Consider the following 13,154-nt stretch of genomic DNA (forward strand, 5'->3'; position numbering starts at 1 on the left):
GCTCCTGGCTCAGCTCCTGAGCTTTTTTTTTTTTGGGATTGTGACACCTCTGTGACTTCCAAAGGGGATGGCAGGGATTCCAGTGCTGGCTGCTCTCCTGGCAAGGCACAAAGAGGAGGTTCTGCCCTCCCAAAAAAGAGCCAAAATTCCCTTTTTTACAGCTCTGCAAAATCGCTCTCAAGGGAGGAAATAAAAACTCCCTCAACTCTCCCACGGCCTGGAAGTGGCTGAGTTTAAAAAGCAAGGCAAAGGAGGAGAAAAGGGTTTGTTTGTGGGTGAGGAGTGAGGATTTTGTGAGGGGAATTGGCTGAGCAGAGCAGGGATGGATGAGGAGGTTTACTCCCAGCCGTGAAAAAAAAGTGTTTTTCCAATATTTTCCTGATTCCTGCAGCACCAGGGTCAGCTGCAAACGTCACTGTGTCCACAGGATGGTGGCAGTCCCTTGCTGAAATTGGGATCAGCTCTGCTGAACAAACCCCAAACCCTTGTGAGGAGTCAAAAAGGGAATTAAATCCAATTTTCAGGGCTGTGCTGCTGCTGCTCCTCCAGGAATCTCCCTTCAGGAGCCAAATCACAGCCACCCACTCCCAATACGATTGGATTTAGAATCTACTTTTCCAGCTTTTTCCTGGTTTCTGTTAAAAAAAAAAAAAAAAGGAGTTTGGGAATAAACAGAGAAAAAAGAGAGATGGGGAAAAAATTGTGCCAACAGCCACTGGTGGAAATTTAATGAGTGAGCAGCAGGTCTGTGACTCCTCCCAGGGAAGGGAGGAATATCCCACGTCTGGACAGAATTCCCAGATGGAATTCCAGGACTGTGGATGCTCCTGAGGTTCCTCATCCTCATGGAAACTCAGCAAAGGTGAGGTTGAGCAAACTCCAAACACAGTCTGGATGAGCCCAGAGCTCATCCAAATCCCTCTCCCAATTCTTTCCCACTCCTTTAAGGACAATTTTGGAGTGACAAATCCATTCCTGAGGGAATTTTGCTTCCACAGCCACATCCTAAAGTGATTTCCAGTCCTCCCTCCTGGGCTGTTTGCTGTCCACATCCCAGAAGTTCCTACTTGACTCCTTGGTGCTCCTGGGAGGGATCCAGGGCTGGGCCAGGAATCATCACCGTCTGCAAAAGCAAGGGATAAAGGGGATAAAAGGAGGCAGAGCAGGAAAAAAGGGAAAAGGAGAAAGCAGAGGGTTTTGGAAAGGGAGAGGAGTGAGATCAGATGGAGATAAGGGGAGGGGAAGCCTTGAACTGTGCTGGAATTCTCAGCTCCTTCTCCTCCAAGATTTATTTTTAGTGACACAAGGAGGCAGAGAAACTTTTGAAGAGGGGAAATAGCCCCCAAAATTAGCACAGCGCTGCCCACAGCCTCCCCTTCCAGGCCTCAGCCTCCATTCCAGGCATCATTGTCCTGTTCCAGCCCTCAGGCTCTCCTTCCACCCCTCACCTCCCCTTCCAGTCCCTCAACCTCCATTCCAGGCCTCATCATCTCCTTCTAGGCCTCAGCCTTCCCTTCCAACCCCTCAGCCTCTCGTTCCACCCCTCCGCCTCCATTCCAGGCCTCAGCCTCCCCTTCCTGCCCCTCAACCTCCCTTTCCACCCCTCAAGCCTCCCCTTCCAACCCCTCAGCTTCCTGTTCCAGGCCTCAGTCTCTCCTTCCAGACCTCATCGTCCTGTTCCAGCCCTTCAACCTCCATTCCAACCCCTCAGACTCCCCTTCCAGCCCTCAGCCTCCATTCCAACCCCTCAGTCCCTCCTTCCAGGCTCGATCGTCCTGTTCCACCCCTCAGTCTCGTCTTCAACCCCTCAGTCTCTCCTTCCAGCCCCTCAACCTCCATTCCAAGCCTCATTGTCCCTTTCCACCCCTCATCCTCCCCTTCCAGCTACTCAACCTCCATTTCAGGCCATCAGCTTCCACTTCCAGCCCCTCAGCTTCCCCTTCCAGGCCTCAGCCTCCATTCCAACCCCTCAGCCTCCATTCCAGGCCTCATTGTCCCTTTCCATCTCCCAGCCTCCATTCCAGCCCCTCAGCCTCCATTCCAGACCTTATTGTCCCTTTCCAGCATCTCAGCCTCTCCTTCCAGGCCTCATCATCTCATTCTAGGTCTCACCCTCTCCTTCCAGCCCCTCAGCCTTTCCTTCCAGCCCCTCAACCTCCATTCCAGGCCTCAACCTCCCTTTCCACCCCCTCAGCCTCCATTCCAGCCATCAGCCTCTCCTTCCAGCCTCCAGCCTCTTGCAAGCCTCAGCCTCCATTCCAGTCCTTCAGTCTCCTCTTCCAGCCCCTCAGCCTCTCTTTCCAGCCCTCAGCCTCCATTCCAACCTCTCAGTCTCTCCTTCCAGGCCTCATCATCCTGTTCCACTCCTCAGCCTCCTCTTCAACCCCTCAGCCTCTCCTTCCAGCTCCTCAACCTCCCTTCCAGGCCTCTGCCTCCCTTTTCAACCCCTCAGCCTCCATTCCAGACCTCACTGTCAAGGAGGTCTCCTCTCCTCCGGCCCCTCAGTCTCTCTTTCCAGCCCTCAGCCTCCATTCCAACCCCTCATCCCCCTCTTCCACCCCCTCAGCCTCTCCTTCCACCCCCCAGCCTCCATTCCAGGCCTCATTGTCCCTTTCCACTCCTCAGCCTCCATTCCACCCCTCAGTCTCTCCTTCCAGGCCTGATCATCCTCTTCAACCCCTCAGCCACTCCTTCCAGCCCCTCAACCTCCATTCCAGGCCATCAGCTTCCCCTTCCAGCCCTTCAGCCTCCCTTTCCACCCCTCACCCTCCATTCCAACCCCTCAGCCTCTATTCCAACCCCTCAGCCTCCATTCCAACCCCTCAGCCTCCATTCCAACCCCTCAGCCTCCATTCCAACCCCTCAGCCTCCATTCCAACCCCTCAGCCTCTCCATTCCAGCCCTCAACCTCCATTCCACCCCTCAGCCTTCCCTTCCAGCCCCTCAGCCTCTCCTTCCAGCCCCTCAACCTCCATTCCAGGCCTCATCATCCTCTTCCAGGCCTCAGACTCTCCTTCCAGCCCTTCACTGTCCCCTTCCAACCTCTCAGCCTCCATTCCAACCCCTCAGCCTCTCCTTCCAGCCCCTCAACCTCCCCTTCTGCCCCTCAGCTTCCCCTTCTAGGCCTCAGCCTTCCCTTCCAGCCCCTCAACCTCTCCTTCCACCCCTCAGCCTCTCATTTCCACCCCTCAACCTCCATTCCAACCCCTCAGCCTCCATTCCACCCCTCAGCCTTCCCTTCCAGCCCCTCAACCTCTCCTTCCACCCCTCAGCCTCTCATTTCCACCCCTCAACCTCCATTGCACCTCCCACACACTCCAGGAACAACTCCCTGTCACCCACCAGCTCAGCCCTTGGCTGAACCCACCCCATTCCCCACAGGCACCTCAGCTTTCTCCCAAAATTCCCCCAAATTTCCAGCCTTGCCCACCTTCACGATGGGCTCCTTGGGCGGCGCCCACTCGGGGACGATCTTGCCGTGCATCCTCCACGTCCCGTAGGGGTTCACCAGGTACCTCTCAAACACAACATACTCCAGAACATCCTTGGGAACATCCTCCCCGCCGTACATCAGGCGCCCAAAGCGGTCATAAATGGCCAAAATCTGTGAAAAAGAGGGAAAAAATCCAGGTTGGATGGGGTTAGGAGTGAGCTGGGGGAGTGGGAGGTGGTCCTGCCCGTGGTGGGGTGGGGTGGGATGGGATTTAAGGTGTTTTTGACCCGAAATACGATGGAATTTGGTGTGCTGGGCTGGTAGCAGGGTGGGGTTGGTGTCACTGAGGGGAGGGATGGATTGTCCTAGGAGGAAAGGTTGGGAAAATTGGGATTGTTCAGCCTGGAGATTGCTCCAGAACAACCTAACCATGACCTTCCAGGAAAGATGGAGAAGGATTATTGACCAGGAATGGGAGGACAAGGAGAAATGGCTTCAAACTGAAATTTAGATTGCATATTGGGAAGAAATTCCTCTCTGGGAGGGGCTGGGATGGATTTTCCTAGGAGGAAAGGTTGGAAAAATTAGGATTATTCAGCCTGGGGAAGGTTCCAGATTGACCCAACCATGACCTTCCAGTAAAGATGGAAAAGGACTATTGACCAGGACAGGGAGAAACAGCTTCAAACTGAAATTTAGATGAAATATTGGGAAGAAATCCCTCCCTGGGAAGGACTGGGATGGATTTTCCTAGGAGAAAAGGCTGGGAAAATTGGAATTGCTCAGCCTGGAGAAGGTTCCAGGTTGACCTAACTGTGACCTTCCAGTAAAGACAGAGAAGAACCATTGACCAGGAATGGGAGGACAAGGAGAAATGGCTTCAAACTGAAATTTAGATGAAATATTGGGAAGAAATTCTTCTCTGGGATGAATTTTCCTAGGAGGAAAGGCTGGGAAAATTAGGATTATTCAGCCTGGAGAAGGTTCCAGACTGACCCAACTGTGACTTTCCAGGAAAGATGGAGAAGGATTATTGAAAAGGAATGGGAGGACAAGTAGAAATGGCTACAAACTGAAATTTAGATTGCATATTGGGAAGAAATTCTTCTCTGAAATGGATTTTCCTAGGAGGAAAGGCTGGGAAAATTGAGATTGTTCAGCCTGGAGAAGGTTCCAGGTTGACCCAACCATGACCTTCCAGGGAAGATGGAGAGGGACTACTGACCAGGAATGGCAGGACAAGGAGAAATGGCTTCAAACTGAAATTTAGATGAAATATTGGGAAGAAATTCTTCTCTGGGATGGATTTTCCTAGGAGGAAAGGCTGGGAAAATTGGGATTGCTCAGCCTGGAGAAGGTTCCAGACTGACCCAACCATGACCTTCCAGGAAAGATGGAAAGGTACTACTGACCAGGACAGGAAGAAACAGCTTCAAACTGAAATTTAGATGGAATATTGGGAAGAAATTCCTCTCTGGGAAGGACTGGGATGGATTTTCCTAGGAGAAAAGGCTGGGAAAATTGGAATTGCTCAGCCTGGAGAAGGTTCCAGGGTGACCTAACCATGACCTTCCAGTAAAGATGGAAAGGGACTATTGAAAAGGAATGGGAGGACAAGGAGAAATGGCTTCAAACTGAAATTTAGATGAAATATTGGGAAGAAATTCCTCCCTGGGAAGGGCTGGGATGGATTTTCCTAGGAGAAAAGGCTGGGAAAACTGAAATTATTCAGCCTGGAGAAGGTTCCAGGTTGACCCAACCATGACCTTCCAGTAAAGACAGAGAGGGACTATTGATCAGGACAGGGAGAAATGACTTCAAACTGAAATTTAGATGAAATTTAGATGAAATCCCACCCTGGGAAGGGCTGGGATGGATTTCCCACCGAAGCTGTGGCCACCCCATCCCTGGGAGCATCCCAGGCTGACAAAATGTGGCACTGGATGGCACTGAAGGTCCTTTCCCTGCAAGGGCTCACCTGCCTCGAGTGCATCCTCACTGTCACCTGCCCGTAGAGGTTGCCCTTGTTCATCAGGCTGTCACAGCGCACATGGACCACCCTGGGGGGCTCCAGGGACTCCAGGAACCTCCAGCGGATGGTTTTGTACCTGTTCCCACGCACCATGTCCTGCCAGGAGGAATCAGTTTAAAATTAATAATAATAATTAAAAATTCGGTCATTCCTGACTACAAAAAACAGCACAGGATTTGGTTTGGATGTCAATGAGACAAAAAAATTGCTCTGCACCAGCAATATTCAATCATTTTGGGTTTTCCCCTCCCAGCTTTTTGCTGTATCTAGAAAAAAAATGAAGCATCACCAGGTTTTGAGAGCCTTAAAAAACAAAAAAAAACATGGAAAAAATCCTTTAAAAATGAGGCAGATGGTTGAATTTGGAGTTTCACACACCATGGAGGTGATCAAGGGAGCAAACAGGATCCAGGGAATGCTGGAGCTGTGCCAGGGGAGGGTTAGGATGGATTTTAGGGAAAATTTTCATCCAGAGGGTGAAATGAAACCCAAAAATATAGCCTGGAACAGCTCCCCAGGCATGGTCATGATCCCAAACCTGCCAGAGCTCCAGGATGGGATTTCTGGGATTATCCTGGGCAGGGATAACCAATCCAGGGGTTGGACTGATGATCCCTGTGGGTTCCTTCCAGCTGAGGAAATCCCAAAATTCCAGAACTTACGGGGTAGCAGCGCTCGGTCACCAGGGAGTGAAGCTTCTGCTTGTTAAAACTGCAAAGGAAACACTCTGTCAACTCAGCACAGGAGCTTTCCCTACTAATTCCTGATTTTCCCAAGTAATTCCTGATTTTCCCCCAGCAATTCCTGATTTTTCCCCAATTATTCCTGATTTTCCCCCACTAATTCCTGATTTTCCCCCACTAATTCCTGATTTTCCCCATTAATTCCTGATTTTCCCCTGCTAATTCCTGATTTTCCCCACTAATTCCTGCTTTCCCCCAGGAATTCCTGATTTTTCCCCAATAATTCCTGATTTTCCCCCAGGAATTCCTGATTTTTCCCCAATAATTCCTGATTTTCCCCCAGGAATTCCTGATTTTCCCCCACTAATTCCTGATTTTTCCCTACAAATTCCTGACGTTCCCCACTAATTCCTGACTTCCCCCCACAAATTCCTGATTTTCCAACTAATTCCTGCTTTCCCCCCCAAATTCCTGATTTTCCCCCACAAATTCCTGATCTTCCCCCAAAAATTCCTGCTTTCCCCCACAAATTCCTGATTTTCCCCCACTAATTCCTGCTTTCCCCACATATTCCTGAATTTCCCACTAATTCCTGCTTTCCCCCAAATTCCTCATTTTCCCACTAATTCCTGCTTTTCCCCCAAATTCCTGATTTTTCCCCACTAATTCCTGATTTTTCCCACTAATTCCTGATTTTCCCCCAGGAATTCCTGATTTTCCCCCACTAATTCCTGATTTTCCCCACCAAATTCCTGCTTTCCCCACTAATTCCTGATTTTCCCCCACGAATTCCTGATTTTCCCCCACGAATTCCTGATTTTCCCCACTAATTCCTGCTTTCCACACTAATTCCTGATTTTCCCCCAGGAATTCCTGCTTTCCCCACTAATTCCTGATTTTCCCCCACTAATTCCTGATTATCCCCCAGGAATTCCTGCTTTTCCCCCACTAATTCCTGCTTTCCCCACAAATTCCTGCTTTCCCCCCACAAATTCCTGATTTCCCCCACTGATTCCTGCTTTCCCCCCAATTTCCTGATTTTCCCCCCAAATTCCTGATTTTCCCCCACTAATTCCTGCTTTCCATACTAATTCCCGCTTTCCACACTAATTCCTGCTTTCCCCCACTAATTCCTGCTTTCCCCCACTAATTCCTGATTTTCCCCCACTAATTCCTGCTTGGCCTTGGACATTCCCAGGGATTTAGGGCCAGCAAGGTGTTCCTCTCTGTCCTTCTGGATGAGTTCAGCTCCTTCCCAACCCCAAACCATCCCAGGATTTTGTGATTCCATGGAAAACAAACCATCCTTGCTTTTTTAAGAATTTTTAAAATTCCCAGGGATTTAGGGGCACCAAGGTGTTCCTGTCTGTCCTCCTGATCCCACTGGATGAGTTCAGGTCCTTCCCAACCCCAAACCATCCCAGGATTTCATGATTCTTGGTTCCCAGGGATTTAAGGGGAACAAGGTGTTCCTCTCTGTCCTCCGGATTCCACTGGATGAGTTCAGCTCCTTCCCAACCCCAAACCATCCCAGGATTTTGTGATTTCATGGAAAACAAACAATTCCCAGGGATTTAGGGCCAGCAAGGTGTTCCTCTCTGTCCTCCTGATCCCACTGGATGAGTTTAGGTCCTTCCCAACCCCAAACCATCCCAGGATTTCATGATTCCATGGAAAACAAAGAATCCTTGGACATTCCCAGGGATTTAGGGACAACAAGGTGTTCCTCTCAGTCCTTCTGATCCCACTGGATGAGTTTAGGTTCTTCCCAACCCCAAACCATCCCAGGATTTCATGATTCCATGGAAAATAAAGAATCCTTGGACATTCCCAGGGATTTAGGGACAACAAGGTGTTCCTCTCAGTCCTGCTAATCCCACTAGATGAGTTCAGCTCCTTCCCAACCCCAAACCATCCCAGGATTTCATTATTCCGTGGAAAACAAACAATTCTCAGGGATTTGGGGCCAGCAAGGTGTTCCTCTCTCTCCTTCTCATCCCACTGGATGAGTTTAGGTCCTTCCCAACCCCAAAGCATCCCAGGATTTTGTGATTCCATGGAAAACAAACCATCCTTGGACATTCCCAGGGATTTAGGGACACCAAGGTGCTCCTGTCTTTCCTGCTAATCCCACTGGATGGATTTAGGTTCTTCCCAACCCCAAACCATCCCAGGATTTTGTGATTCCATGGCAAACAAACCATCCTGTGGCTCAGGGAAGTTCTCACTTGGCCAGGGAGTTGTGAGCCTCGATGAAGATCTCCTGAGCCTTTTCTGGGAAGGTTTTGGTGCTGAAATCTGGGTCGTGATCTTTGATCTTCCTCAGGCTGGGAGGAGAGAGGGAAATGAGGGAAAAGGGAATTGGAGCTGTGCTGGGGGTCTGGGGGAGGGCAGGGATCCTAGAGGGGATCTCAGCCCAGCTCTGATTAATTAAATTAATTTAATAACTAATTTTATTATTAATAAATAATATTTATTATTTTTTATATATTATTATATATTATCTCACATTCACATATTGTGTTCCATATATATAATGTTAAATATATATATTAAAAAAAAGAGAGATTAATATATGTTTAAATAAGTAATAAAAATAAGTAATAAGAAACAAAAATAAATTGATTAAAACGATTAAAAAGATCCTAAAGTGATCTTAGCCCAGCTTAGATTAATTAAATTAACTTATTTAATAACTAATTTTATCAATAATATTATTTCTTTCACATTTATTATTAATTTATTTATTATACTAAAAATGTTATTTAATATTTATTTTTGTTATATATTATTATATATTATCCCATATATCCCATATCCATATATTATACTTCATATATATGTTTCATATATATAAAAATTGTATATAAACCTATATATTAATAAATAATAAAAATTAATTAAAAATTAATAAAAAATTAATAAAAAATAAAATAATCAAAACAATTAAAAAGATCCTAAAGAGATCTCAGCCCAGCTGAGAATTGGAGATCCCCCACTAGAACAAAAAAAAATTTGGAGCTCTTTGAGCAGACAAATCCAAAAAAATCCAAAAAAACCCAAAAAATCCAAAAAAATCCCCCCAAAAAATCCAAAAAAAATCCCCAAAAAATCCCCAAAAAATTTTTTAAAAAATCCAAAAAAATCCAAAAAAATCCAAGAAAATCCAAAACAAAAAAATCAAAAAAAAACCAAAATCCAAAATCCAAAAAAATCCAAAAATAAAAAATCCAAAAAATAAAAAATCAAAAATCCAAAAATAAAAAAATCCAAAAATAAAAAAATCCAAAAAAAAAAAAATTCCAAAAAAATCCAAAAATTTTTTTTTGAAAATCCAAAAATATCCAAAAAATCCAAAAAATTTTTTTAAAAATCCACAAAAAAAATCAAAAAAATTCCAAAAAAATTGGAGTGGAAATTCCCATGAGAAGAGCTGAGAACATTCTCCCATCTGGGGAAAGACACCACCACCACCACCACAAAAAGCAGGGAGGAAAACCAACCCCCTAACCCCAAAACTCCCCCAAAAACCCCTCAAAACCCCAGGCAAAACCCCCCCAACCCCAACCTAGCAAACCTCCCCAGCAGCTAATTAACTAATGAACCACCTTGGAGCTAATGAACGTCAGTAACTCACGCCAGCTGGGAAGCAGCAGTTTGCCTCAGTCTGTCCATGTGCTGCCTGACGCCGTCCCTGGAGAGCGAGCTGCGGCGGGCGTCACCCTCGGGGGGGACATAGGGATCCATGATCTCAGCTGGGGACAGGAAAACTGCTCAGCAGGAGCCTTGGGGACAGCGGGAGGGAGGGGACAGGGAGGGGACAGGGAGGGGACGTGGGGACAGGGAGAGAGGTTGTGGCGTGGGGTGGTGCTGGGATGTGTGATGTGGTGGAGGGAGAGGGGAAATGGGTTAAATTTGGGGTTTAGGTGGGATGGTGGGAGGGAATTGGGTACTGGGATGGGATGGGATGGGATGGGATAATGGGATGGGATAATGGGATGGGATAATGGGATGGGATAATGGGATCTATGAATTGGGATGGGATTGATGGAGATGGAGATGGACATGGGATGGGTTGGAGAGGTTGGGATGGGATGGGACAATGGGATGGGATAATGGGAGGGGATAATGGGATTGATGGAGATGGAGATGGGATAATGGGATTGGATGGGATAATGGGATGGGATGGAATGGGATAATGGGATGGGATGGGATAATGGGATGGGACAATGGGATGGGATGGGATAATGGGATGGGATAATGGGATGGGATAATGGGATTGATGGAGACGGGATGGGGAGGTTGGGATGGGATGAGATAATGGGATGGGATGAGATAATGGGATGGGATGGGATCTATGGGATGGGATGGGATTGATGGGATGGGATTGATGGAGATGGAGATGGACATGGGATGGGGATGGGTTGGAGAGGTTGGGATGGGACGGGATGGAATGGGATGGGAAATGGGACGGGATGGAATGGGATGGGAAATGGGACGGGATGGAATGGGATGGGAAATGGGATGGGATGGGATGGGATGGGGATGGAATTCCCTGGAAGTGTCCAAAGCCAGGCTGGACAGGGCTTGGAGCAGCCTGGGATACTGGGAGGTGTCCCCTGGATACTGGGAGGTGTCTCTAGGATACTGGGAAGTGTCCCTGGGATACTGGAGATGTCCCTGGATACTGGGAAGTGTCCCTGCCATACTGGGAGGTGTCCCCGGGATACTGGGAGGTGATCCCTAGGATACTGGAAATTGTCCCTGGGATACTGGGAGGTGTCCCTGCCACGGCAGAAGGTGAAATTGGACGTTTTTTTCCCAACAAACCACTCTGGGATTCCACACCTCAAGGCACAAAGGCACCTCCGGAGGTCAGGCAGAGCAGCAGGAGGCAGAGTGAGCAATTCACCCCGAATCTCTCCAATTCACCCCGAATCGCTCCAGTTCCCTCAGTCACACACCTCCCCTCCCCGGCTGGCTCCCCTTTACCCGTGCACGCCAGGTAGAAGGTTCGCTCAACGCGCTCGTCGGGGAACACCGGCGCGGCGGATTGGAGTCTCCGGTCCCTCTCCGCCGGGCTCAGCTCCCGAGCCCACTCGGGCACCCGCGGGCATCTCCTCCTGCCCCTCACCGGGACGGTGACACCCCACAGAGCCGCGCCGGGCCGCAGCAGGGACTGCACAGCCTGAGGAAAGGCGACAGCAGTGAGTGAGCCAACGTTTGTTAATGGTTTATTAAATTCCCCTCACGCCTCGCAGGCGCCGCGGGCCTCCGCGCTCTGCCTCACCAACAGCGCTCACCCCGCGGCCGCACAGCCCTCCCAGCCTCCCGCAGCCGCTCCCCGCAGCCTCTCGCAGCCTCCCGCGGCTCCCCGCGGCCCCACAGCTATTCCCCGCAGCCTCTCGCAGCCTCCCGCGGCCCCTCAGCCGCTCCTCCCGGCCGCACCTTCCAGCAGAGCCGCGGCGCGCTGCGGCCTAACCCCGCCGCCATGGCGGCCGCCATCTTGACCCGCCGCGGGGGATGGCGGGAAGGTGGCGGTGTGGGCGTGGCCAAGGCGCGGTGGGCGGGGCCATGGCGCGGTGGGCGGGGCCGAGCGGGGCGCGCGCGCGGGAAGGGGCGTGGCCGGCGGGAGCACGCGGCGCGCCCGGGAGTGGAAAATTCCATCGGCTGCGGAGCGCGGGGGGCGTGGCTAAGGGGAGGCTCCGCCCACCGTGAGCGCGGGGGGGGGAGCGGAGTGCGTGGTGCAGTGCGGGGGGGTGGGGGATGGGGGAGGGGGGGATGGGATGGGGGGCATGGGGGGGAGATCCCTCTCGGGGCACGGGAGACAGGAGGGGGATCCTCACCCTGCCCCGTGCGGGGGTGTTGGGGGGGTGGGAGACCCCCGGGGCAGCGGGGTCACCTCTGGACACGCAGAGCCCCCCCGGACCTGCACAGACCCCCCGGGACACGCAGAGCCCCCAGACCAGCAGGGTCACCTCTGGACACGCAGAGCTCCCCCGGACATGCACAGACCCCGCGGGTACACAGAGCACCCCATGACACACAGAGACCCTCGGATACACAGAGCCCCCCCGTGACACACAGAGCCCCCCATGACACGCAGAGCCCCCCCGGACCTGCATAGACCCCCCCAGGACACACAGAGCCCCCCCCTGTCACACAGAGCCCCCCATGACAGGCAGAGCCCCCCCCGGACCCGCATAGACCCTCCCAGGACACACAGGGCTCTCCTGGACACACAGAGCCCCCCAGGACAAACATAGCCCCCCATGACGCACAGAGCCCCCGGTCACGCAGAGCTCCCCGGACACAGAGAGCCCCCCGACCTGCACAGACCCCGGACACGCAGAGCCCCCAGGACACGCAGAGCTCCCAGACCAGCAGGGCTCTGCTGGACACGCACAGACCCCTGACACGCAGAGCCCCCTGACTCTGCAGAGCCCCCAGGACACGCAGAGCCCCCTGGACACACAGAGACCCCCAGACCAGCAGGGGTCTCCGGACACCCACAGCCCCTCAAGACACGCACAGCCCCCGACCTGCACAGAGCCCACCGGACACGCAGAGCCCCGCAGGACACACAGAGTCCTCCTGACACAGAGCTCCCCCATGACACACAGAGCCCCCCGGTCACACAGACCCCCCGGACACGCACAGCCCCCAGACCCGCAGGGCCTCCTGACCCAGAGCCCCCCGGGCTGCAAAGCCCCCAGACCTCCAGATTTGTCCCCCAGACCCGCAGGACCCTCCGGTCACAGAGCCCCCAGAGCTCCCCCGACACTCAGAGCCCCGGCCCTACAAAGCCTGACCCACAAAGCCCCCGGACACTCAGAGCCCCAAATTCCTGCAGAGTTACCCCTCAGGACCCCCAGACCCACAAACCCCCCCGGACCCTCAGAATCCCCCAAATTCCTGCAGAGTTACCCCTCAGGACCCCCCCGGACCCACAAAGCCCCCCGGACACTCAGAGCCCCCCAAACTCCCGCACCCCCAAGAGCTCAGT

At 51.5% G+C, this 13,154-nt stretch overlaps 1 protein-coding gene across 1 annotated transcript; it reads right to left on the reverse strand.

Moving 5' to 3' along the window:
- Positions 1-700: 700 nt before the first annotated feature.
- On the reverse strand, positions 701-11,679 carry MRPL45 (mitochondrial ribosomal protein L45). The gene is made up of 8 exons (XM_085083501.1): positions 11,597-11,679; positions 11,141-11,336; positions 9,786-9,903; positions 8,377-8,475; positions 6,128-6,176; positions 5,412-5,561; positions 3,431-3,604; positions 701-1,123 (listed from the first exon to the last, which is right to left on the reverse strand). Exons 1-8 carry the CDS (start codon positions 11,651-11,653, stop codon positions 1,064-1,066), a joined length of 903 nt encoding a protein of 300 aa, XP_084939627.1. The 5' UTR covers positions 11,654-11,679; the 3' UTR covers positions 701-1,063.
- Between the last annotated feature and the right edge of the window lie 1,475 nt (positions 11,680-13,154).

The sequence above is a fragment of the Lichenostomus cassidix genome, chromosome 27, assembly GCF_008360975.1.
Source record: "Lichenostomus cassidix isolate B80296 chromosome 27, HeHo_3.0, whole genome shotgun sequence".
In the NCBI taxonomy this organism is placed as follows: domain Eukaryota; kingdom Metazoa; phylum Chordata; class Aves; order Passeriformes; family Meliphagidae; genus Lichenostomus; species Lichenostomus cassidix.